The sequence below is a fragment of the Colossoma macropomum genome, unplaced genomic scaffold (genome assembly GCF_904425465.1).
Source record: "Colossoma macropomum unplaced genomic scaffold, Colossoma_macropomum, whole genome shotgun sequence".
Taxonomy (NCBI): Eukaryota; Metazoa; Chordata; class Actinopteri; order Characiformes; family Serrasalmidae; genus Colossoma; species Colossoma macropomum.
In genome coordinates, this window is record NW_023494788.1 from 20,767,193 (window position 1) to 20,794,992 (window position 27,800).

The following is a 27,800-nucleotide window of genomic DNA, read 5'->3' on the forward strand; positions in this document are numbered from 1 at the left end:
GAATGCGTCTACATAGAGGTTTTAATCTTAACAGACATGAAACATGTAATTCAAAGAAAAGATCAAGGGGTATTATGTGTCCCGGGAGATATTAAATGATGTAGGTGCATTTTGTGATGCACTCAGCAGTGGAAGGGCAGGCTATCTCTCCCTGATTGTCATGTAAGGGAGTTGGGAGATGTAGTCCACAGACAAAGTTCAGAAGGTTGGGTTTTGAAGTTCAAGGGCTGAGAGATTGGCCTGGCAGTGCCCTGTACAAACAGAAGGAAGGGTTCCAACATGGGTCAGGCAGCTTGAGACATGGCCTGTGTTTTGCCGGCATGCATAATATATGAGGGAGCATTTTTCCCTTTACAGTGTAGCTCTGCCCACTCATCTGGAGCCTGCTAATCCTTGCACTTTGATCTCTGCTTTGGCGGGAGAACTCCCCCTCCAGCTGGTCCACACTCCTGGCTCTGCTATTATTATCACTGCAGACTTCACTGCAACATTTTATATGAAACTGAATATGAAATATTTCAGTGATCTAATTGTTTGCTTGGACAGCAGTTCAAATACCTTTGAAGATGTATGGCTATTGTTGTCGGATTTGACACGTCGTTTCCCATCCGTGTTAGTCTTTTTACCGCAGAGTGAAGCACATTAACCTGGGATAGCTGCCAACCCTACTAGGGAGAAATACATTTTCATCACTTATTCCCTCTTTCTTTCAGCCAGACTGGTCTTTTAGATAGTATGGTCTGAGCTTTTTGACTGTTTTTTGCATGTATGAACTTAAAAGCTACGTTTTTTAAAATGTCGGCATTTGGAGACCTCTCCGGTGGAAATGTGTAATTGCACATAACATGCAGAAGAACATTTTCAAACACTGGTTGTGCTTCAGACCCTTTCCCCCAGCCGATAAATTGGATGATTGCAGAAGTGTTAAAGGAGTTTCAAAGGGAACTCGTTCAAAACTTGGTGAGGGACACCAACTGAGAGAATATGAGTGGTTGATCTACTATTGTCATCATATCTTCATCAATATTAGGGATGCATTGATTCTGATGGTGGTATTGGGTATCAGCCAGATGCCATGCTCATTTACTCATACTGCTACTTACAAAAATGCACCAATGCTAATATCTGATAACAGTGGGTACCTGATACGTGATGTAGGCTAAGGCTACGTTGCCATATCAATAAAAACATGCATTAATGAGGGTCTGCTCACACAGATAAGTGTTGCTGAACTGTGGCAGTCAAACACAAAGTTGTCATTTTAAACATTCTGCCTTGGCCAATTCCTGCCAGACCTGCAATGGGCAATTTGAGCTCATTTTTAAACACAAAAACACAATTACCACCACTTCCCCAAAATAAGTGGATACACAGAGGCTAACAACATGGCGAAAAAGTCAACATTTGCTAACAAAGGGCCTCATTTACCAACCGTCCTTAAGAATGAATTTCTTCTTAAAACCCACTTACAGAGTTTTCATGAAGATTCTGACACTCACTAATGTTTTCTTATTTGGGATTTGGTCTTAGGTAAGAACAGAATCTACACACACTCAAGAGCACAAAGGTGTGAACAATTCTGTGGTTTAAGAACACGTCATGAATCTGACATAGACGTATTCTTCGGACTTTTCTCAAGAACACATTTAAGAACAAACTTAGAAGGATGTCGGTGAACGAGGCCCGATGTCCCTATATACCAACTTTACACTGTTTCACTAAACACAATGGTATAAATTATACGAGATATAAATGTTAATACAGTGATATTTTAAAATTGTCTTTGTAAAACCGACTGTAGAGAGACCGTATAGTCCATGTACATCACTTTCTGCTTTTGGTTTCAGTTAGCTGAGCTGCTATAGCTCAGTTTCTTCAGTACTCCAACATGCAGCGTGTTATTTTGAAGGTAACAGCTTTATTGATCATTTTTCATTGACAGAGGCAGCTCTCTGTAGAGGCTGCCTTCCTCATAGCCTGTCGGTGGCTACAGTGTGAGCATTTAAATCGTAGCCTTTGTCCATACACAGTGGTCTATTCAAACATACAGTGTGAATCACCAGGAAAAAAATTCTAAAAATGGACAGTGTATGCATTGCTTAAGAGGACATTCAGTTATAGCTTGACCAGCTAATGCCTTAAAATTCGCAGAAAAAAGCCATATTTTAGTTTGTGTCCAGTAGAGGATGTGTTATTAACTTATTCTCATGTACAAAATCTATAAAGCATGTCATTTGAGCAAGGGTGTTGACCAGAGGTGTCCAAAGAGGTGTTTGCTTCTTTAGTTTCTTCTTTAAGCTTGCTTGCCTGATCATCATACACTTATCCAAATAGCCTCAAGTAGACATATTATATGGTTTCTGATGTTGGATCACATAATGTTTTATAAAATGGCCAAAAATACAAGTTAACCCTCTATTGCACAATGTTGCCACAGGGCAACAAACATTTTCCTCACTTTACAATAACATTATACATATTTAAGGACACTGACAGGGTTAACAATAAATGGCAGAGTTTGAGTAAGTCAGCAAAAAAGCATGTATTTGGTCATATCATCTCTTACTGGACACTTTCAAACCTATTTTTAACTTTCAGTATCAATTTTTCAATGATGAGAATTTGCAGAAATAAGTTTCGTTGCATAAAGCAACACTGTGTGACAGTGGAATGGGTTTAGCCAGTCACAACCCAGGTCTCACCACTTCAGGGAACATGGATCTATGTCATTTTGTCCCATTTCGTCCCTCAAGGCAACATACCCCAAAGGACCCCTGCACATTTTATTATTTAAAAAAATATTTGAATTCAATAATCAGGTCATAATGGCATATTAATAAAGTTCTATGGCAAAACCAGAGTTTGAATGTAAAATAGGCCAGAATTTAAATGTAGCGTTTTATATGACATAAGCAGTAGATCTTCAGTATTCAATTCAGTATGTAAGCAGTGCTGGGATTGCAGTGACTGATGGAGAATCACATGCAGAGATCAAAATGAGGACAATTGACTGAGAAATTGTGTTCAGAGACACCTGGAGAAATGCTGTGAAAATTGCCTTTTCATTCTTCTATAGATTTTTTGATGGACATAGAGTGAGAAACAAAGACTACTGGGATAATGAGGTGATATCTTTTGTCATATTTTCATAAAATGGGTGTTCTAGATCAAACAGTAAGCATGAGACTATAGCACCATATTTCAGCTTTTATTTCTGAACACTGTTTCCCATTCAACATAAACCACACAGGGACAGCATGTCATTTGTTGTGTTTACTCCTTATATGTGAGCTGGGCATAAGTTATGGAACAAACTAATTTAAAACAAAATAAAGTTATCTGAAGTTAGCATTGGGATCCAAACCCTTTACATGCAATAACTTTCTGAAGAGTCTTGATAAAATCATTTGGAATGCTCTTTCAATTGGTTGTTTTGGGGGTTTCTGACTTCAGTTTCCTCTTCAACAGGCTCAGTTGGGGTAAATGTTGGTTGGAATCCTGTGGTGGTTCTGAATAGTATTTGCTTCTATCTCATGTTCAAAACTCATCATATGCAGTTCTCTAGTTTTCATCTCAAGGGGCGTCTAAGTGTTGGCCCTATCATCAGGATAGTGCAAGTTCAATCCCTGGTGATGCTACAGCCATCCGTGGCCAGGAGTCCAACAGAACACAATTTGTCTCGCTCTCTGGGTGGGTAGGATGCCCTCCCATCTCCCCTCATCACCCAATGCTATGCTAGTCAGCACAGGCGTCTGTTAGCTGACATAAAGATCTGGTGGATGGCACTTTCCTCCGAGCGTGTTCGGCTGTCCAGTGTCTTTAGAAAAGATGTGGTGACGCTCCACATGTCTCGGAGGAAGGCTGTGCCAGCCTCACCCTCCTAGCACTGGTGTTATCATGCGATTGCAGGAGTCCTAACTAGTAGGTGGAATTAGATACGACTAAATTGGGGAGAAAATTGGGGACCAATAACTACAACCAGCCCTGCACATTCACAGCTTTTTTATGAGTTTACAATGAAGGGAATATGGAACACCTGAGAAATTGGAATCATCTGTCATTTGTTTGCACCAGTATTTATGCCTAACTGAAATTGGTAGAGTTCCCACAAGACTTGACAGAAAAACAGTGGTATAGAAAACATTGCTCAGAAATAAAAGTTGACATTATGGGCGCAGGTGCAGTGCGAAACATGCCGTGCAGGGAGACAGTTTGCAGGTCACTACTGACAAGAACAATGCAGCTTTTTTCTTTAACTTGCGTGGCTTTTTATATTAGGCTTTGGAAATGGCTATTCTCTACTCTGTCGAAGTATGAGGTCTTGCTTTTAGAGACCCCCAGACACACCTTTTGAATATCTGTAGCTTTGAATTTAAAGTACATTCAAAGGAACACTAGGTCATTGCTAAAACAACTGAAAGCCTGACCGAGGTGAGGGCGGGCAGTGAAAAGTTTGCTAAGCAGAGATTGGAGAAGAAAATGAAGCAGACGTTCAAAAAGATGTGGTGAGCATCAGGATTATGAGCCATAAATTTGAAATTTGGTTCATTTTTTTTTTTTTAATTGTGCCACGAGTGGAGTTAAAACCTTGAGTCAAAACAGCTGTTTAGATATTCTCATAAATGCTAAGTGCCAGTTTCGTACGTAACATGCAGACAAAACGCATCCAATTTGCACCTTAAAGTGTTGCATAAGGCTTATTACATTGAGCCATCTGTGCTTTACTCTCATGCTGTTCTTTAGATTGGGTTTACAAATGTGATAAATATATCACAAAAACATAATCCATTGTCCCAGTCTGCTTCCCAGTATATACGTCTGCAGTCTCACTGATCTTTGTGTGTGGAAGAAACTAGCTCTGCAATCTTACAAGATTTACAGATGCAAGTAATAAACCATTTCAGTTTGTTTTCTAGCATTTCTACATCTCTTTAATCTTCAGTATTTTCCACCATCTCACACAGGATACTCAGCCAAAGAAGCATCTTATAAACAGCCCAATTTACTGTGAAAGCAAAGACGCTGTTTCTTTTTCTGAAGTTTCTTGTGCTCTGATCGAGAGTTCAAAAGTGTGTCTGAGAAGCATTACCAGCAAAGTACAAGATAATCTGGCATGATTGAAATAATGCGCACACCTCAGGTATAATCACGCTCATCTGTTCAAAAGAACAGAGCAAATGTCATTGCCATGACTCAGAGTAGACAAACCTCCAGTGCTTCAAGGCAATGAGATGAACAGCAGTTATTCAAAAGCCTCAAACAGCAATAACACCGCTCTCCAGTTGGTGGATGAATAATAGGGATGCCAAGGCGAGGTATCATCCGGAGAGAAACAAGACAAAAAGAATGGATGCAAATTAAAAAATGCCCCCAAAGCTAAAAATATATATTGCATAACAGACTGCCCTGGAGTGCACATTTGAATTATTCTCTGGCACTCCAGCAATGCTCTTGTCTCACAGAAAGTTCTTAAGTTAGCCAGTCATTTGTCAACCTATCAGGGTCCAGATGCATTGGGTTGTTGTTTATCTGGACCTCGCTGTCTGTCTCTTCTCCAGCTCTGCGTTTGCTGTCAGGATTATCTCTTTGCACTCTATAATTTGGTGTTCCACAGTGACACACACACTGAGCCGGGTACAGCAACACCAGCATCACCCTGCCATGGGCATGCTGGATGTGCCCACATTCGCTGTCCACTGCCCCATTGCCAGTGTCCTCCAAGCAAAAATAACAGTGCCAGGTGGAGTGGATGTCATAGAATAAGTACTTTTGGTTCCCTAATGAACCTTTAAATGTAAAAACCATAATTGTGAATGAGATGTGAATGAGTAGTTTAAAGAACCTTCATTTAATGTAAAGGTTCAATACTAGGGCTGTTAAAGTTAACATGTGAATGAGTTTCTTAATGCTTTAATAAATGAATAATGCACTAAAAAATTATTAACAGCACTGTTTATCCTTAATGCTGTTAACGTATTCTCCTAATGGGACCCTTTAAATCATCCATGGTTCCAGGCTAAAGTCCAGCTGCTCACCTGCTGTAACTTGTTACAACAGAATCTGTGACTCTAGTACCCAAATACAGTTTTTTAAAGGCAAGTTCAATCGATGGTTCATTTGATAAAAAGTTATTTCCAGCTAAGGTGATAGTGAATTTGTTTATCACTGAGGTACATCGAGTCTGAAATATCATTCACAAGCAAAATACACCAAGTTAATGTCAGTTAAATGTTTAACTTTGTAAGTGAAAACAAGTTAGCACATGTTCAACATGGGACAAACTTAAATATGAATTTTTTTCTGCAAATTATAGTGCACAATTTCTATTTTTTACTTAGTTTAAAATAACAAAAATGTGCTGTAGCTTTTGCACAAGACTAATTGTAAGTTTAATTTTTCCTTTGTGTTAATTTCAGCAAATAAATAGTAATTGTGCATTACAATGCGCGAAAGTGTTCTCTGTATAGGATGAGACATCAAGTAAAACAACCTTTTTGTTGGCTTTATTTTTAAGAATGTAATGTGACCACGAAAGTTTCAGACAGCCAGAAGAGTCACTATTCATCTGTGGGGAAAAAAGAGAAGAAAAATAGCAGACAGTGTAGGATCAGAAGGATTCTTCTACATGAAGCTGCAGGCCAAAAACTGCAAAACTTTCTTAGTGTTCTTTGGCCACACTAGACAATTACATACAGAATCCAGAAGAAAAAAAAAAAAGATTTGAAATATTTGCAGAATATTATTGATTTGAGTGGGTTATAATGGCTGAAAAGATCTCTGGAGCGTTCCATTAAAGCAGCTCCTGCAATTCGCTCAGCAAATCAGAGACGCCAGCTGAAACTACAGAGCCAGTCTGAGTGCATTGGAACCTTTTTTTTTTCTTTTTCCCTCGCTTATGTACAGGTTTTATTGGTTCAGTCACATGCCTGCCACCATAAGCTAAGAAAACAATTATTTACCCTCAGTCATTCCTGTCTACCTGCCAGAGCATGCCGCTCTACTGACGAAGCAAGACGTCCAGCGAGGCTCAGCCTTTCACTGGATTTTCCTGGTGCAATTACAGAAACTTTTGAAAGATTCTTCCTTTCTCCAGCTCTTCCAGCACTCAGTCGGATTGGATGTTGTCTGAGACAGCCTATTTTGGCTTCAGCCTGGGATTTTCACAAGTGTTGATGTGTGGGTTTAAGCCTGGCAAAGCACCTCCAGCAAAATTGCACTACATGAACACTAACACATTTATATACAGAACTGAAGCAAAACTGGAGAGCTATGCTTTCTGTAATTCACGAACGATGTAATTGCTAGCAAATTTATCGAAAATCCATTTTGGTTCTGAATTTTTAATAAAACTTATTCACAGCTACAGAACCAGGGTTGGTACTTTTAAAACTTTTAGTTGAGGATTTTTCACCCAAGCAATAGCAGCCTGGAAAATATAGAACCAAATATCTTAAAACAGGGACTGTGGCCAAAGTGGAAAAAATGATACATGCTGCATTGCTACAATGGTGTCTGAAGTGAGCTTCTTCAGTTTAAAGACTAGAAAAACTGATTTCTAATGATGTGTCTTGAAAATTAAGGGACATTCGAAAAACAACAACTTCTTTGGACTGCATTTTGAAGTGCAGTCTGTTATTTCTTTTGTTTGATGCTAGCTAGCAATTGCAGAAAAAAGGCTGATAGCTAATATTATTACTAGCGTGCCAAATATCTTATTGCAACTTATAATAATTTTGGTAACTGGCTTTAAATCATCACTGCAATGAGGAGAATGAATTACGCCAACAACAGATATGACTCTGTTGTGGAAGACAACCAGCTAAAGCTAAAGTTAGCAAGGTAACTGCTAACTAGAAATCTTAAATATATAAAAAGATAGAACAATAACTGAAGTAAGAGTTACACTTAGGCTAGCTCGGTTGTATTTATTAGTCCATAGATCAGTGGCTAGGAAATGGTCTGGATTGGTTGACACCACAGGGATGTCTAATGGTTGCATGATGTATTTGTGAAATGCATGCTGGGATTTGTAGTGACAGATAAAGAAAAGCATTAAAATGATACAACATTGTAAATTCTATCAAACCATTAAAACTGAGAGCGATAATTCTGCACTACCGAAAACCACAATATGACAAATGCCTTTTTAATATTTCTTAGCATTTTACACATCACGTAAAGCAATCTAACCAATAAGCTACCACAAAATGCAAAAAATTAAAAATTAATAAATAAATAATTGAATGGCATCAGCTATTTCAAGACAGACTAGTCAACACTGTGTTTAATTAATTTGTATCTTGTTTTGTTATTTTGTCTGGGAGAATTTGCATAAGACGCAATATATATTGACATGGTAGAAACGAAGCCCCATGCATTGTTTCATGAGTCAAATGAATGATTCAGTGCGAGAGGGACTTTAGAAAGACAGGCCCCGGGCACTCATCATGATTAGTTTTCCATTCGTGTTGCCGAGCTAATTAGTTTGACTCTGGCCTCTACCTGATAGGCAGTTGCAATGCGCCTCGCTCTGCTGCTTGTCTGACCACTGGCGCTTTCGCCAAAGTGTCGCATAAACAAATGTTCGGTGCAGTCTTGCTGTTTGGAACATCAGTACCTCATAGAGCTGGAACTGAGTCATGTGGTTACGCTCTGTTTCACCTACTGGGAGACCAAATGCTGGCTTACAAATGTGTCAAAAAAAAAGAAAAAAATACACATTCCAGAGATCAAAAATGAAAGAAATTCTACACGCATAGATCACATTTATTTGCCAGCAAGCTCATAAGAATTGGCCTATCCATGGCCCGCCCACAGATGTGTTCTTTTATAGATCCTACTCAACCTAATTAGAAGTCATTATGAGATACTACATTCAAATACATCCATATATATATATATATATATATATATATATATATATATATATATATATATATATTTAGGCATAACATTATGACCACCTCCTTGTCCTTTGTAGTTCTATGCACATTGTAGTTCTACAGTTACAGACTGTAGTCCATCTGTTTCTCTGCATACTTTGTTAGTCCCCTTTTACCCTGTTCTTCAGTGGTCAGGACCCCCATGGACCCTCACAGAGCAGGTACTATTTGGGTGGTGGATCACTGCAGTAACACTGACGCGGTGATGTGTTAGTGTGTGTTGTGCTTGTACGAGTGGATCAGACACAGCAGTGCTGCTGGAGTTTTAAACACTGTGTCCACTCGCTGTCCACTCTATTAGACGCATCTGTGTTGTTAGTCCACCTTGTAGATGTAAAGCCAGAGACGAAAGCTCATCACTTGCTGTACAGTATGAGCAAATCATCCTCTAGTCCTTCATCAGTGGTCACAGGATGCTGCCCACAGGATGCTGTTGGCTGGATATTTTTGGTTGGTGGACTCTTCTCAGTCCAGCAGTGACACTGAGATGTTTAAAAGCTACAGCAGCACTGCTGTGTCTGATCCACTCAGACCAGCGCAACACACACTAACACACCACCACCATGTCAGTGTTACTGCAGTGCTGAGAATGATCCACCACCCAAATAGTACCTGCTTTGTGAGGGTCCATGGGGTCCTGACCACTGAAGAACAGGGTAAAAGGGGGCTAACAAAGTATACAGAGAAACAGATGGACTACAAAATATGCACAAAATATTATTATGCATAATATGCAAATAAAAATCCTCTGTAAAATGCTCACTTTAATGCAATTTTGCTTAGTAAAGTAATAATAAGCAGCTTGTTATTTAGTTACTACTTTTGGCTTTAAAAGGCTTAATTAGAGCTGACAAAGAATGTTTAAAACATGCAAAATATAATGATGTATAATACACATATGCAAGTACTCTGGAAAATTGTCAATTCAGCCTAGTTATTGCTTAATAAAGTAGTAATAAGCAGCCAGCTATTTAGCAGTCATTGGCTTTATAATTTGGTAACCAGCTATTGGCTTGATTAGGCTTAATAATGGCAAAATAATGGGTGTTTAAAATGATGTGTGAAATATTTGCTCTGGAAAGTGCTTATTTTATTGTAGTTATTGCTTAATAAAGTAGTAATAAGTGCCAGCTGAAAAATAAGAGAATTATAATGCTTACCTGTACTGAGAAAACAACAGTGTATTTACTTAAGATAATAACACTAAGTTTAAAACATTTAGAAATAAATCTTTAAAAGCAGTTTCATTGTGAGAAATAGTGGTATCATTTTATGAAATATTATTTTATTTACATCATTTATTGTAACTAATGAAATATTACAAACATTATTAATTTCTTTCAAAACTAAATTTTGGCAGCATCTGTTTTTGGCAAACACGGCTTCTCAGACCAGGTCAGACTCAAAGTGGCTCCACTCTTGTTGCCCCCCAACATGGATGAGCAGCAGTGTGATATATGAGGCGTGTATATGATCAGAACTCTCCCAATCTCCCTGCCTGGTGATGAATAGCATCAATACCCAGCGTTATTGGAAAAGACTGGACCTGCACAGATCTCATCTTTTAAAATCTGACTCCCTGCTGGCTACACGCACTGAAGAAGCACAGCGTTTTCCCAACAGTCATTCTCACGCTTTTAATATCTCCTTTTTATCTCTGGTGGTCTCATGTTACTTTTAATGAACTCGATTTTGAAAAAAAAAGAAAGTTTTCACAAATGTGTATAAATGAAGGCTCAGCACTTTCAGTTAGTGCAGCTGGCTCTTCAAGTCTTCGGGCACCTCTAGAACAAGGCGGCGAGAGAATACTGTGGGTGAGATTAGAATCAGGGGTGAACTGGGGGAGATTGCTTTGCAGACTGCTGGGCGATAGAGGAAGGAAGAGAATTAGACAGAAGGAGAAAGGTGAGAAAGCATTTGAGGTCATGTCGCTGCAATCTGGAAGAGAGCGCCATCACAAAGGAAGAAGTCGTGATTGGAGCCATTATGGGCGTTAATGTAGCGGTCATTTTTTGATAATGAGGCATATTCATCAGTAGCACGTTGCCCTGACAAATGCCATCCATAAATAATAATGGCACATCTGTTGTGTCTGTTTTCCTGGAAAATGGCCACATGCTTCATGATGAAGCTTTAGAAGTTGGAGCCATGAGCAGATCCTTCCCCTTTATGGAAGTGGAAAAGCTCGTTAATCCTGCGCTGAAGTGCTTTGGGAATTATTTGAGAGTTAATTGTGCAGAGCACTTCTCTTCATGCTTCATAGACAACTGATAGCTGTGAGACTAATTTTATAGGTTTTAAATTATTAGCAGTTCGTGTTATTGATTTAAATGTGAGAGTTCTCGTGTTTCATCCTGTTTGTGATGCAGACATAAAGAACTGTTGCAAAATGCTTAAAGGGGAATTTTGGTATAATTTCCGAAAAATTGTTCACAGTGGTGATGACAGAAACCAGACGTACCTCCCAAATGTGCAGGGCAAAAAAGATTCCGAATGAACTTCCTTTTTAAAATGTCCCTCTATTTTACCATCATCAAGATTACTTATAAAAACTCAGAAGACTTACAGATTCACTGGTGGTTTTAGCAACTAACCCGGCTATGTTTTTGACATAGAGATCATAACACCCAATTCTTATCACCACCACTGTAAAGAAAGCAAAGTAGAAAACATTTTACAATCAGACTTCTCTGAATGACTTTGTTTGTAGCTCAACCACTGAGTTACATAGAGAGTCTGAGAAATTAGTTAAAAAAAAACTTTATATATGTCCACATGTACGTGGACACGTGTGCTCAGACCCAGCGAGCTGACCTTGTAATATGTTAGCACTATATTGATAACATTTGAGAAGAGATTGCAGAGTAGCCTGTTATTACTTCAGCCATATCTAACCTAAATTCTACTATGTGGAGATAAAAGCGAACATTGAGAACATCGTGGAATTAAAAATTCTGGCTAATTCTGGCTAATCTGTAATATATATATATATATATATATATATATATATATATATATATATATATATATTACAGATTAGCCAGAATTAGCCAGAATTTTTAATGGCATAGGAACAGCAGACAAACTATGTAAAATGATCGCACTGCAAAAAGTTTGAGTACAAAAAAATAATTTCCACTAGCTATTTCTTGTTTCCTCTGTCTATACTTAAAAGTCAGCAACCCAAATGTTAAGAAGACCCATTTTGTCCTTTGACCAAAAATCAAACCGTCTTGGGAGCCACAACACTTTATGTCCATTTTCACCATCTTGGCTGTAAATGTGTCTCAGTATGTGCTAATGTACTAAGATAGATTAAAATATATAATATAAACAAAAATGCAGATTTACTTTGCTCTGCTTTAAGCTTTAGCTCAGATATAGCTGCTTTTCTCGCATCTCCAGCTGGAAACTTTTCCACAAATGTGGAACAATTTCTTGTAAAATGTCTCTTGACGTTCGACTTTGTGCAAGGCTGAAGTCAGCTTCTCATTCGCCTGCTCCTTTTTCCAATTTTCCCGTTCCATCTTAAATGGTGCCTGAAGCGCCAGAATGTAACTGCTGCACCATTTAAGGTGGAACGGGCAAATTTGAACACAAAGCTGGCGAATGACAAGCTGACTTCTGCTTTGAGACTTTTCAGTGCTTATAAAGGCAAATAAATCCATTTGTCACTAAATTTTTAATGTTCATCTTAGATCGTTTCCTTTGCCATTTCATTAGCTACTAGCTAGGCGAGACTGTTATCTGTGTTGCTGTGTGACCAACAGTCTGCGTGCCAACCTTCAGGGTTAGTATAATTAGCAGATATAGGCTACATTAACTACAGCGTTTGAGATTATTTATTGTTAAACCTGTGTTAGAATGATCAGCAGACCTTCATTTTACTGCAAGGGAGGAATATTTTCACCTAAAATTTTTTTTCTGCTGTAAAGCTGCAACAGGGAAGAAGAGAGCCAGAGCTGCATATTGCCAACCCCTGACTTGGATACACTGTGTGGCATTTGGTTATCAGTACTAAACCAAACTAAAATAACTTTAGAATGTTTGTCACATAGAAGTACAACTATTCAAAACATTTCTTCTTTAACATTCCATTTCATGACAGGGGGTAGGAAACTTCAGTTCTGGTGGGCCAGATTCCAGTGCATATTGACGATTTTCCTGGTCAAGAACACCTGATTGAACTCTTCAGTTAATTACCAGGTGTGGGTCATGTGCTAGAGCAGGGAAATTGCCAAATTGTGCTGCACTCTGACCCTAAGTTCCCCACTCACGATTTAAGTCATTTGGCAGATTAGATTAGATTAGATTAGATTAGATTAGATTAGATTCAGCTTTATTGTCATTGTGCAGTGTACAAGTACAGAGCCAATGAAATGCATTTAGCATCTAACCAGAAGTGGAAAATACAGTATTACTTATATGTGAACTGCGAGGAAGTAACTGTGGTAAGTGATGAAGTGGTTACAATACATATAATTAAGGACTGTAGATTGTTAAATAAAATGATAAGAATGCAGAATAAAAGCATGTACAGTAACTGTCTGTGCAAATGTGAATAATGCAGAAATAGACTGTGCAAATATGATTAAGGCAATAATACTAGGACAAAGTACAGTAACAGTGCAGTGAGTGCAAAGATGCAGTTAAAGTGTGGAGTTCAGCAGGGTCACAACCTCAGGGAAGAAGTTCTTCCTGAGCCTGCTGGTGCAGAAGCAGAGGCTCCTGTAATGCCTGCCAGGTGGGAGGAGAGGGTAAACAGATAGACAGGTAGTTGTAGATGCTCTTATCCACAGTGATTTATGACTTTAAGCATGTTACAGAGGTAGGCTGATGTAGCGTTAGTCATCTTGCCCAAGGACTCTTATTTGTATAGCGTCTTTTGCTAAGGAAGGGAATCAAACCCCAGTCTGCCATGTGAACCTCTGCATAAATACAAAGCCAAAAAATACACAACTGGGTCATGTATCATAGGATGTATAGGATACTCCATGTGCTGCATACAACTATTAATGTGACACAGGCCATGTGACTTAATATTTGCACATTATGGAATTCTGAACTGTAGAAGGATGCTTCAGATTTTTGCATAATGACAGATATTTTATTGTGTATTATGTTTGATATTCTTAAGAGTCCTGTTCTACCTGTGCGAAATATTTCATGTTGGGTAAACCTAATAGAATCTAATCTAGTAATATGATTTTATCACCAAATTTGACTCAACCCAGGATAATAAGTTGACATATCGGCTTCATTTTAAGTAGGAAATCTTTTTGCAAAGTGTGATAAAAATAGTCATTTAAATAGTTATTAAGACAGTTTTTTTACAACCACTTTGTTGATACGTTTACAGTTATACACCTTTCCACACAGTTTGTGTCAGTCATCTTCTACCCTCCATCAGAGCTCAGTTGCTGACCACAGGACCACAGTTGGTAGGATTCATTTGGTTGGCAGTTGTTCTTAACCCCGTAATATCCACAGCATTCTGCTATGCCTCATATTTGTACCAACTAAACACAAACTAACATGTTCCTACCATGTTAATGTTACTGCTGTGCTGTGTCCCCACCTGTGTTACATCTGGTCAGCAGTGGTCCTGTGGTGGTACCTTTCCATTGATAGATGGGGACACCTGCGGTGATCCTGGAGATACTTTTATGAGGAATCTAGTTCCAACCACAGTCTGCCACACCTTCTCCAGCTAATTAACTGTGTGATTGGCAGGTTCAGGTGTATTAGTGTTAGGTGGGGTTGTTAGGTGGTGGTTGTGCAGCATGTTCAATGCAAGTTGGAACACAGTAAGTAGCTGTAAACCTACAAAGTGCACCAATATGTTAGGTTTAACGGATAAAATGGTGAAGGTACCTAATCCCTAATAAACTGGCAACTTTGCCTGAATATGCTGCCTGGAAAAAAGGATTTGTGCAACTTTGCAGATGAAGGTTTCTACAACGAAATTACTTCTGTCCTCTCATGTTTCCCTCTCTCTTCTCTTATAGTGGCAAACATTCTCTGGAGGGAGGAAGGTGTGTAATGTTCTCATATTTCTCAAGCTTGACCATTCAATTTGAGATTTGGTTCAGTGTTGATAATGCTCAGATCTGTTTTTCTTTCTTTTTAAGAAATCTTGTTGTATTAAAATTTTCGGCCTATGTTGTTTACTCCATATATCTTCTAGTGTGGCTGAGACTTTTTTAAATGAACCTTGCTGCCCAACGTGGGCATTTCTCTCCCACTCCAGGTCTGGGGATTGGTAATATGTTCTACGTTTTTTACGAGGACGGTATCAAAGTCATCCAGCCGGTGGCCTGCGAGATCCAGAGGCACATCAAACCCAGCGAGAAGCTTCTCGGTCTGCAGGTGAGCAGCCTCATAAACCAGGAGGCATTACGAAATATGAAAAGCCCTCTGTTTCACCCTCTTGACTCTGAATTAATCAGGTTTGAGTGATGCTCTCCAAACAGTGTTTACAAAATTACTTTCATTTCACCAATTCTAGATTTCTGATCTGTGTAGAATTATAGAGAATAAGTTTCATATGCTTGGGTAGTTTTAGTGTTTGGTCACTAGCTTCAATGCAGTATGAGCAGTGCATGCATTAATAATACATAAATATGTGCAAACATGTTATAGATGACGACTCAAGCTAGTGTTTATGTACATAAGGCAAAAATGGTCTAGATCAGAATTGTTTTTCAGGGATTTTTTACAATTAAAACATGAAATTAATCGCTTGCAGCAGTTCCCTAGTTTAGATTTCTCAACTTCAATGTCAGTAAAGTATTTTAAGACACTTAAGGCCAGACATACATATGTGAGAAAGCACAGCACAAAATGTGCCTTGACATGACCTTAATATGCACTGCATCTTAAATGAACTTTCAGAAGGCAAAAACATTTGTAAAATGCTGGGTTTAAAAAGCACTTAAAGCACTGAAATAACAGAGCAGCCAACACTAAAACATTCTATAGTGATAAGTAAAGTTTAAGAACAATAAACATAAAGGCTAGTGGCATAGGTGTCGCTAGATAAACTCTTACATTCTGACAGTTAAAATAGGGTTATTATGTTGGAACAATAGTGTTCTTGGTGTACAAAAGAACAGGAATACCACAGGACCATTGGCCATTTTATCAGAAACACAATAAAAGTGTACATCATAGGTTTACAATTACTCTCTGTAATCCATCTGTAGCTGAACCTCATCAATCAATGGAAAAGGACCACCAAAGGGCCACTGTTGACCAGATGTTATTTAGGTGGTTCACTTTGTACTTCAGTGAAAACGTGTGGTGGTGGTGGGTTGACAATATATAATGTGCTGGCACCAGTGACGCAAACAGTGTTAGTGTTGATGCATGCCTTTCCTGGCAGAATCAGTTCTATTTGCACCTAAAACACCTGAAATCTGCCACAAAAGACTTAATGCGTCTGGCCCTCTGTGAAGGCTCAAGGATGAGAATGAGGATAAAGGAGAGATTAAGGGTTGTGATTTATAAGTCCAGAGAGAGAACGCTCGGTTTACTCTGAAAGCTGTTTTCCTAGAGGCTAGTGGTACCAGCCAGTCTTCTGTAGAGTCATGTAGAGAGACCTTCAGTTTGCCTGGATTGCCCAGCACGCTGCTGGTGTTTTTCCCCTTGCCTCAAGTTTACACACAAAAAATTGACACAAGCTTTGGCCCTGTCATAACTGATGTTTCAACTCTATCTAATTAACAATGAGCTTCCAGTGAACAGGGATGCTGGAAACTCCCATGAGGCAATGATGTAATGAATCTGGATCTTCATATTTGATATAAATGAGTTTTCTCTCTTTCCATCTCTTCCATCTTTCACAATTTAGAGTGGCTGATAGATGGCTGGAGATTTACACATGTTCTTTAATGAGCGTTTTACCCTCTTCTGGCCGTTGATGAGGCAGCAGCAGCAGCATGAGTGTGGTGCTGGCACGAGCGTGTGTGAATGCAGAGCCTGACTCCCTCAGCTTCCCGAGAGGTTCTGGGCGTTTATTAGGACATCAGTCACATGTCAGGATATAATGGCAGGCCTCAACACAAACGGTGTCTAGGGAGGAACGTTAAAGAAGCATTACGACAGCGTTTCTTCTCAACTCTGCTTATGGGCCGTGACCCTGATGTTTCCTGCTTCTGCTTCCCACATGCAAATGCATGTGCATTAATACATCATGAAGGTGGTGAACAATCCATTACTGTTAGCAGCGGTATAGTGGGAGAGAGCAGGGAAAGGACGGTCAGTAGAGTTGCTCCCTAGCTTTGTAACTTTTAAAATCTAGAGGTATTAGTGCCATTTTGCTACTGTTTAACCCCTTAATCTCAGGCTTATCATATACAAAGGCTTATTATTCAGTAACTACAGGGACTTCAATGCAAACCAGCTGAGCTATTCTTAGGTTTTAAGAAGCCAGGTCTGCTTCTTAATGATTACTAAACTATTAGCAAGCAATTAACAGTACAATACAACAGTCAATAGAACCATGTCATTTGTAAGCAAGCTTTGAAACATAGTATACATTTAGACATCATAAACTGTTATAAATGGACATTAGCTCCTAGACTTTTTAGCAAAATGCAATGGGCTAGCAGACTGTTCAGGGTGTTTCCTGCGTTCCGTCCAGTGACCGCTGGGATAGGCTCCAGCACCCCCCCAGTGACCCAGAAGGATAAGTGGCTTAGATAATGTGTGTGCATTGTAAGTTACTGTAAAATTACAGTATTCAAGTGTTCACAATTAGCATTTAACTTATTAGTCAACAACAGTTAATAGCTTACTTTATAGAGGACCTTATTAACATATATAAATCATTTTTGGAACATTTCTAAATTTGCTTACAAATGATATAGTTCTATATTACCAGGCTGTTAATTGCTTGTTAATAGCTAATAAATTGTAAAAACCTTATGTTACTCAATCCAAGTGTTACCCCAAAGTCTAGTAATAGTACAGTATTAAAAGCAATACCATGACTTCTAAAGGCCATTGCACACCAGACACACTGCTCCCCATCGCACCACGCATAGTTCAGTATAAAGCACAGCTACATAGAACGCATTACAGTGAGAGAGTTGATGAAAGTTCCAGTTCATTTTTACATGCTACTCACGTAAATTTAATAGACCTAAACTTTTAACATTGTGTTTAGTTTTACCCCCAGTAGGTATCAGCTAACTAACTCTTCACAAACTCAGTGTTTTTGAACTAAAGGCTGTGAGGTGAAAAAGATGAGGCTAGTAACGCAGCTGAGGTGATAGAGGATTAACACTTGTCTGTTTATCTTAAATGACTGCCTTTCTCAGTGTAAATTTCAAGCCACATGTAACTTACTAAAGCATTTTGTGGTCTGGTTCTCGGTTTAATTCAATACAGCAATGCCAAAAGGCTGAGTGGCGAGAAGACAAATTGAATAGCACCAAATGTGGCACACTGGCAGGGGGACATTCATTAAAACAATGATTTTGAATTTTTGGACATCTTTCAGCATGAAACATCCATTGTTAAACATAATTACTTGTCTAATAAATTATAATTACATGTGACATGTAATGAAATCATTTCATTTGCATGCTGTTTCAACATCCCTGCTAGAAAAAACAGCATAGACCAGCATGGCAGGTTACCAGCAAAACCAGCATATGTTGTGTTTTGGATGCGGTGATGCTGGTCAGTCGCAATGGAAGTTAATACGCTATCACCAGCAAAACCAGCCTATGTTCTGTTTTGTAAGCTGGTCATGCTGGGTGACCAGCTTAACAATCACCAGACCAGCATAAACCAGTGTAAACCAGCTTAGACCAGCATGAATCCATGCTAGTCTGTTTCTTTCAGCAGGGAGGTTTGAACCTGTACCTCTGATTTATTATCATTTGACATAAATTAAACAAGAATGTCCTAAAAATGTGAAGGCTGGTTGTATTTCCCACAAAATAAGATGGCATAACTTTTCATAAAATAGAACGTCCCATCTTCTCCTTAAAAACACAGATGTGCCATCAATAAGCCATCTATAAATGTATAGAATCTGCATTATTGACATAATTTCTCCACTTGGTTCAGAGAGCTACAAATGAGAAATATGTAAAATGAAATTACGTCATGCTTTTGTTATTGCCAGCAACAACTGCAGCTTCTAAGGCCTTAAAAACTTGCATCCCTTTTATTTCAACATTAGAAGACCTTAAATGCATACAGTCTTTTGCTCAGGGTCTTATCATTTTAAGCCTCTTTTTCAGTTTTCATACAGTGGCCTCTTTTACTGACCAATTTGAACTCTGTATGAATACAGAGGCCCTGAACTTCTTAAAGCAATTATCACACATTGGGCCAGTTAAGTAGCATGCAGGTAGGCAGTGAGTAATTGCAAGTGGATTGACCATGGGCAGCTTGGTCTCCATGGCGGCAGACACAGTAAGATGTGTTACAGAGTGGGTTGTGGGCCTAGGGCTGTATGCTCCTGCGCTAAAGAGGTGAGAACTCACTCGTCTGATGACCACAGTGAAGTGTGAAGGAGAGGCTGTCTCCCGTGGCAACCGGGTCGCTCAAGTGCAGTCAGGCTCAGTCAGGGCTATCAAGTCTCATGTTAATCTTTGAAACCTCAGCTTGAAACAATGGTACTTGTTATCTCAAGTTAAATACTGACCCATGGGGTGGTGAGGAGTGCACTTGGAGGAGCTGCGCTGATTTGCACCACTGAGTGTTGTTCAGTAATCATATTAACTCCAGAAAAGCAGAAGGATCTTGTGATTCTTAGTCAAAGGGGGGCAAATCAGCAACTGCCTCATTGATTTTTGAGAACTCTTATTTTTTTTTAGCATCAGCTAACTGTGACATCTATGCTCCACTAACAAATGTGTTCTATTATAACAACTTTTGGTTGGATTAGCTTTACAAAATGTTGGCCAATATCCCGTTGAACCTAATGTGAAGTTGCAGTTTTGCCTATCTTCTTATATTTAGATTGTGTTGTTCATTTCAAATGTTATTTTTATATGCATGTGAAAAGTCACACTGTTACGACAGTGTAATAGAGCTAATTACAACATGGTAACAAACACTGTACTGTTGGCCTAGTCTAGATTAGATGCAACGACATAACTCATCATAGTTGCGTACAGTGTCAAACCATGGATATTAGGGCTAGACTTTCAGCTGGTCAAAATCAAGGGACAAGAACATCTTTAAGATAATGATAATTTCTGCTAGCTCGCTTACGGGATTCTAGTAGTATGTTAGCGCTAAACTAAAGACAATTCACATAAACATTTTTTGGCTAATCTAGATTAAACATGAACATTTGAAGCATGTAAAAGATATTTCATGTTTTATAAATCACTAAAGTCATGTCTTCATTTTGTAGTCGTTATGCTCATTTTAGGAATTCTGGGTCTAAACTGGATTCCTCTGTGGCACAAAATGGCCAATCACACCCTGTTGTACACAAAATAGTTCCATTATTACTTATGTACATGTTCCCTCTGAGTGTCACAGAATTCTCTGAATTATGAGGTTGTTAATGAGTCAAGATATCAATTTGACAACATGCAGGGTTACACTGCTGCACACTAAATTGACATCACAAGACTAGAAACCTCACCAAAATTCCCCACACAAAAAAGCAAGCTGTCACAGGTGTGATTGTAGCATTTTTCAAAAATCCCATTCATTTTTGTCATAAAGAAATCTAGTGTAGACCCACCGTCACTAATATGAGCATGGTGCTGAATACAGAGTGATGCATGACTTCAGAAGTCTGTTTGAAGCTTTCAGTTTCATGATGACCCACATTGATGAGGTTCCATTTCTAACTGAAACCTGCTTAGACTGCTTCAGCTAGAGTCATATGTCAGACTTTCAGAAGGTCAAGTTTTTCTCTTTTTTTTTTCTCACATAATCAAAATGTGATTAGTTGATTCCACTGTTGCTTCCTATTAATGGTTAATCTGACATTTTAGGCTTTTAGTTCAGTTCCTGAAGTCCAAACCAATGAGAGAGCTTGCTTGGCTGTACCTACCTAGATCTATGTTGATCCTGATTTGTTGCAAGAATTTAACCCGTCTTTTTCCCAGTCAAAACACAATAAAATATGCATATTACAAAAACACATGCAGGATTGAAATACAACAAGCAAAATGATTAGGTTAAATAAAAATACATTTAAAATAACAAGTTTCAATGGTTCCCCTCTGGTAGAGTAGCTTTTTAAACTGGAAACTCTGTGTTATATAGTGACCCTAAACAAAGTTCACTAACACTTCTCATTATAGTTCATTATGGTGTATTTCTGTAAAGCTTAACCAGCTTCACAACAGTTGCTACAAAAGAATGCATTTGTGGGCAGAGTTTATATTCTTTTATACTTATTTACTTATACTCTGACAAAAGGTCAGTTTCCTGGACATGGATTAAGACAGGTTTATGTTTAATCTGGCTTTGGGGAACTATCCCACAAATAGATACTTTCTAAGTTATCAACATATGAGTAGCAGATATAGACATTTTTTTTTTGCTATTTCAGCTCATTTAAAAGTGCAGTCCTAGAGATGGGATGCAGATTTTCAAATCCGCATGTGGCCTCTCCTGAGTCCAATGCACAGGCCTTAATGCCCACTTCAGCTAAACCCACTGAGGCCATGGAGAGCTACGCTACACCATATGTTGCACAGTGATATTCTGAGAGCTCTTTCTTCACAAGAGAGTTTCTTGGCTCAGCTTTCAGTGAAGTCTGTAACATCTGGTAAATTACAATGACATGGTCTGTTCTTTCTGTGTTTGTTTGTTTTTAAAGGAGGAAGTTTGTCCAAAAGTGGAGGGGGAGGAAGAACAGAAGTGTGTGTGGACGTCGGCAGTGAACGTGAAGGATAAGTTCATCTATGCCACCCAGCCGCTGCTGAACAGAGTGCTGATCGTAGACATCCAATCTCAGAAGGCTGTTCAAGTAAGCCAGCAAATCAATGATAACTACTTCTACGAACAGTATTCTGGGAGCGTATTTCAGACTTTGTCTCCAGTTTATCTAATGAAGCTGCAGTGGGAAGTGGTCCTTCGATACCAGAAACACCATTTCCTTGCATAATTCATGTACTGAGAGACTTTAAAGTGTACGCTTGTTGCTACATATCATTTTGTATATTTCTCCCAGATATATTGTAACATCTAATGAGCTCATTTCAGCCCAAACACCATTCCTCATGCCACCCAGGGCAATTTTAGATGGTTCTTGTACTTAGTGCAAGTGCTTCATTTCCATAGTAATCATGCCATGTCCTGTTCTCAGTGCCAGCGCAAACCACAAAACATCCCTCAGCCATCCTGAGTGACTTGTTTGGGTTAACTCAAAAGTACTCACCAGCATAACTGGATTCAATTCATGCACCAGGTTCTTCAGATGCATCAGAACTTTGCTGTTCATTTTAAAAGAATAGTACACTGATATGTATCAGATTGAACAAAGGCTGACTGACTTGTCCAAGCCTTCATCATGGTCTTTGTGGTTCTGTGATGCTATACCCCCCCCTCAACCCCCACCCCCATTCTCTAGAACACAAAAACCCTTGTTTTGTAGGCTGGAAACTCCAGCCTTTGTGCTTTTGTATGCTTGTTTGGCACTCAGATACGTTTGTGCTGAGTTGAAAGATCCATTTGCTGTCTTTTCCGAGAGCCTGTTTACATCCATATCCATTGTTGTCTATTGAGACAAAGAGGGTGGCTTCTAAGCTTGAGAGAGACTCTGCTAGCGGCTAGTGCCTAGCTAAATTTAGCACTATGTTGTCTAGACAAGGGACACCACAGCGATGGCAAGGTCATTTTCGTACCAAAGGATTTTTTTCCCCATGTTTGGAGCAGATCGCATTAATCAGAAACTTGTCTGCTCTCAGGATTGGTTGGCTTTTAATCTGAAGTGTCAGGTTTCTAAAGAAAACCCAGAGAAGTTGGCACTGCTCAGGCAAAAACCTGAGCGTGAATATTTCCTGAAATTTGAAGCTTTTGACAAAATCTCAAAACATGCGCCGGAATAAGCAGAAGTAATGCTTCGTGCTAGACAGCTTGTTGAGAGTACTTGGGGAAAGGGAGGAGTTCCAGAGCAAGAAAGGGGTCGAGTTACTCTGGCCAAACATGTGATTTATGGCCTACAAGAGCAGCAGGTCAGTCTCAGAATGTCAGTCAAGTCAGCAGCTTCTGAGATGCCTGCTTCAGGGTATCACCAATGCTTTTCTGCTAGAAACTCACTGGCAATACCTGGGTGGCTAGAAGGGGGTTGGCAGGAACCTGGCAGATGTGTCAGGCAGATAAATCTGGCTGTCTCTCTTGGCCAACGCCCTGATTGGTGCCAGCGGGTGTCTCTTTCTCTCTCTCTCTCGCTCTCTCTCTCTCTCTCTCTCTCTCTCTCTCTCTCTCTCTCTCTCTCTCTCCCTCCCTTTCTCCTACTCCCTTGGCCAGGCTTCCAGAGGCGGTAGCTCATTGGAGTCGCATGCTCGTTATTTCATCACCTGGAGATTTGGCTTCATTATCTCCGATTATCAGGTGCTAATTAGCCACCTGATCCAGCAGAGACTGAAAGACAGGGAGGCGCTTCAAGCATTTGCCCATTTGCGCAATAGAAAACTAACCAAGCCATGTTAGAATCTTTCAATTTTCTCCTGACCAAATGTATTTATAGTTTTTCCATTTTGATTCTGTATTTAATTTTGTATATCATTGCTATTATAACAAATCTTCAAAATGTTAACTTTGTAGCGAAAGTGTTTATTTATTATTTTAATTTGAATCCAAGCAGTAACAAAATACACAATCAACAAAAAACAACCCACAACACACACACATTGACACAGTTTCCCAATGGGCAGAGGGAAAACTACACAGACCACAGTGCAGAGTCTAATGATTGGCCTGGAAATAGCTCTTAGCTGCAGAGGAAGGTCCCTCTCAGCTTGGGAAACCTTGCAATGCGGAGTCACTCAGGTAGCCGACCTTGGCTGCAAGAGTCAAACAACCTGGGAAGCCTAGAAGCCAAAATATAGAGTCACTCAAGTGGCCGGCCCAGGAAACCTTGTGGCCGCAATGTAGTCTCTCTCCACAGCCGACCTCAGAAGCTTCCGAGACAAGATGTAATGCCGCTTAGGCAGCCGGTCCAGGAAGCCTCTGAGCCATGATGTAGAGCCACACAGGCGGCCCAGGAAGCCTTGTATTGAAGCATTGTAGCTGTAATGTAGAGCCAGCCCAGGAACCCTTCAAGCTGTGCTGTAAAGTTGTTTAGGCAGCCAACTTGAGAAGTGTTATAGCTTTAATAAAGAATTGCTTAGGTGGTCAGGCTAGGAATCCTTGTGGGTGAGGTGTGGAGTCACAATGGCAGCCCAGGAAGCCTTGCAGCCTTATGTACAGTCACTCAGGTGGCCAGCCCTGGAAGCTTCTGAGCCAATGGGGAAGGTCAGCCACTAAATAAGTCAGTGTATTGGAGAATAATTAAAACAGGCTCACAAGCAAAACAATATTTACATTAATGAACATTAATATGCTTTTAACATAAGGGTGGAACATAGGTCAAAAATAGAACATCATGAGATTTGATGGCATTTTCATGATGCACAATAATATCACAGTATTTCACGGTTTGCTATCAAGGTGAAATGAACAAAGTGCACCAGAAAACAAAAACAAGTTTGAATTTGTAATTTATTTTTTGCAAAAATTCAGGAGGAATTCAAATTTTTTGTAAGATTCAGGAGGAAAAATCAAACATTCTGTTAAAAAAATACATGATCATGTAATAAGATTACAACCAATCAGCTATTTTCTAATATGCAGTTTAGGCAGTTACAATGTAGTTATTATCTGCAAGCTTTATATAATTGGTATAAATATGTCTTTTTTGATTAATGCATTGTTTCATTGTTGTAGAAGTACTAATGATACTCATGGTGTCCTCCTATTATTATATAGAATATTATGTAATTTATCACAACAATAGTAACATACTGTCATATTGCTTAACCCTTATGTTGACATAGCAATATTTTATTCCAAGTAATTATGCACCATTCATCAGTCCATTTATTATGAAATGTTCACACATTGAAAAGGGTAGATGGTGTTTCTGAAGCCACAGGTTTTGTGGATAAGCAATAGGGAAACTTTGGAAGCAAAGACTGGCTAGTGCTGAGCATTAGAGTTCATATGTGGAGAAGAGTCTCTGTGAGTGCCAGGCTAATCCTCCGAAGGATGAGAGAGATGTAGTGGAACCGAAGCACAATGTGCACATCTGTTCTCCCTGATGACCGCATGCATGGAGACTGAAGTCTGAGTCAACAAACTCTGAACCTTTTTCATCCTTCATGAGAAGTGTGCACATTCTCCATTCTCACACCCATCTGTAATGCTAGACACGGTCAAATTAAGCTGTATAAATGCTGTCAGTAGGATACTAAATAAATGTCTAATGCTCATCTGAATTGTGATAACATTCTCTCTCTCTCTCTATCTCTCTCTCTCTCTCTCTATGTATATATATATATATATATATATATATATATATATATATATATATTCATTTTTGTCGTCTGTCTATTTTTGACATGAATTGAAAAGTCCTGTTGTTGTTTACATTGTGTGTAAATTTCATGATAAATGGACCAAAAGAAACGACCCAAAATGACTTCTGGTTCCATTGATTTACATTAAAAGTAAAGTATGTTTTTTCCTTCTCCATATATATATATGTGTGTGTGTGTGTGTGTGTGTGTGTGTGTGTGTGTGTGTGTGTGTGTGTTTGCATGACAAGATGTGTGAAATTCATGAAAAAGGCCTTTTCACTTCAAAACCAGTTATTCATTTTTCAGTAAAGAAAATCCCTCAGCGGGTGACAGGAAATGGATACAGACTGAGAGCAATTATCCCAGAGTAGCTGAACAATTGTTACTGACAGTGCTCCATTACGAAATATGGCCCTGTAACTGAACCCACTGAATTCATAAAAACCTTCCATCTGTTCTTTTAGAAGAAAGATGTGTGCTTTCTTTTTAGGCTGAGTGGCCTCCTAAACAAATAGAAAGTGTGAAGAGTGTTTAAACAGCCAGGGTGAAGGGCAGGCCTATAATGATTTTAAGCCCACAAGCACTGTGTGCCTGGAACAAGCCAAGGATCAAGGAACTTATTTTCGTTATATGAATCTGGTAGCTTAATGAATGGCCAATAAAAATACATACATACATACATACATACATACATAAATAAATAAATAAAAGAAATAATAATCAGTCAAGCTCCATAGCCTTATGTGTTTTTCTTTGATGATTTGTAGAGGTTTCACTTTTATTTTGTTCTTTGCAGACAGTGAACACGGACCGGGTTCCAGTAAAACTCCATTATGACAAGTCTCATGACCAGGTGTGGATTCTGAGCTGGGGGGATCTGGAAAAGAACTTCCCAACTCTCCAGGTAAAAAAACAACACCATGTTACAATAAGTTCACAGCAAGATCAGTACTACCTAAACGTTTTACAGTCTGAGACTACCCATACTTTATTTAATTAACATTCAAAACAACCGTTAAGTAAAAGTTGTCCATTTTCAGGAGATATTTCTGAGGGGATTAGATAGACGATAATCCACTTTTATAAAGAACGAAAATAAGAGAAAAGCATCCCTTTACAAAACCAGATCTGGTAGACCACCAAAACTGTTCCTATCTGATAAATAGTGCTTTGTCTTTGAGAGAGGGGAGAAAATCAACTTTAGATCTGGAAATTGAAAGCCCACAGGTGTTTCTGTTCATCCTGTGAGAAGACTGTGGGACTGAAAGGAGTCCAGACCGCAACATTATTACATGTGTTTGGGGTTGCTTGGATCATGAGAAGAGGAAAATGCAACCAGTTTCCAAGACTGAACTTTACATGTGTGGAAAAATATCCCTGCAGATTTCTTTGAAAAACTGGAAAAAAGTCCCCTAAAAAATAATGAAAAGAAACTAAAAAAGGTAAAATATGGACACAATAACGAAAGTTGTCATTTTTAGTAATTTTCTGTTAAATATGTTTTTTGCTTTTTTCCTGACACTGAAAACTAAATGACTGGAAAAATAAATGAAATGTGGTCCCTGATTTGCATAATACTTATATAAGACATTTAGCCCTGAATCAATCCCTTGTAATGTATAGAACATGAGTAACTTTCCAGAGCTTAATGATTATGGTGTGCTTGACACGGCATACAACAATGTACCTCTGCAATTCCACAGTGTTGGGTTCTATTTCAATCAGAAATTATCCACACTCTGTCTGGGCCTATATTTGGTTTGTGGTAGCGAGAGCCGAGAAGCAACTCTTGCCAAGGTACATTGTTGCAAAGAGCAGGATACTCTGCATGCAGCACTATCAGGCAGCAGCGTTTGATTAACCTCAGTTTTCAGAGAGGTATTTCTAAGAGGCTTGGAAAGTGGAGTGCAGGGGTGGCAGAATTGTTTATGTCATCTGCCTCTGGGACATGTTTGCATAAACGCGTGGCCGGCTAATGAAATTGAATTCATTAAATACCTGACTTTTTGACGTAACCCAAGCGTCACTGGACATACCCCAGGGGGCAGGCATAGCTGAGTTTGAGAACAGTGGATGTAGAAGATTACCTCTCCCACCTCCTCCTCCTCTTAATGTTACAAATCAAGTTTAAGAATGTGCTAATCCCCAGGTTTACTCCCAGCTCTCAAATCTGTCACTCAGCATCTCCTGAGTGTATATCACACCTTGTTAAAGACTGCTCTTGACACAAGTGGAAGAACACTCCCAACCTCCTCCTCCCCCTCTTCCATTCCCTTAATGATTTTTACTGACATTTTCAGGCCATCCG

General features: G+C 39.1%; 1 protein-coding gene across 1 annotated transcript in view; it reads left to right on the forward strand.

Moving 5' to 3' along the window:
* The window catches only part of fstl5 (follistatin-like 5), a 225,944-nt gene that overhangs the window by 185,623 nt on the left and 12,521 nt on the right, over window positions 1-27,800 (forward strand). The window contains exons 11-14 of the mRNA XM_036568782.1: window positions 14,951-14,977; window positions 15,193-15,311; window positions 21,751-21,900; window positions 26,289-26,396. Coding sequence (XP_036424675.1) covers window positions 14,951-14,977; window positions 15,193-15,311; window positions 21,751-21,900; window positions 26,289-26,396 — 404 coding nt within the window. The remainder of the gene's footprint in view (window positions 1-14,950; window positions 14,978-15,192; window positions 15,312-21,750; window positions 21,901-26,288; window positions 26,397-27,800) is intronic.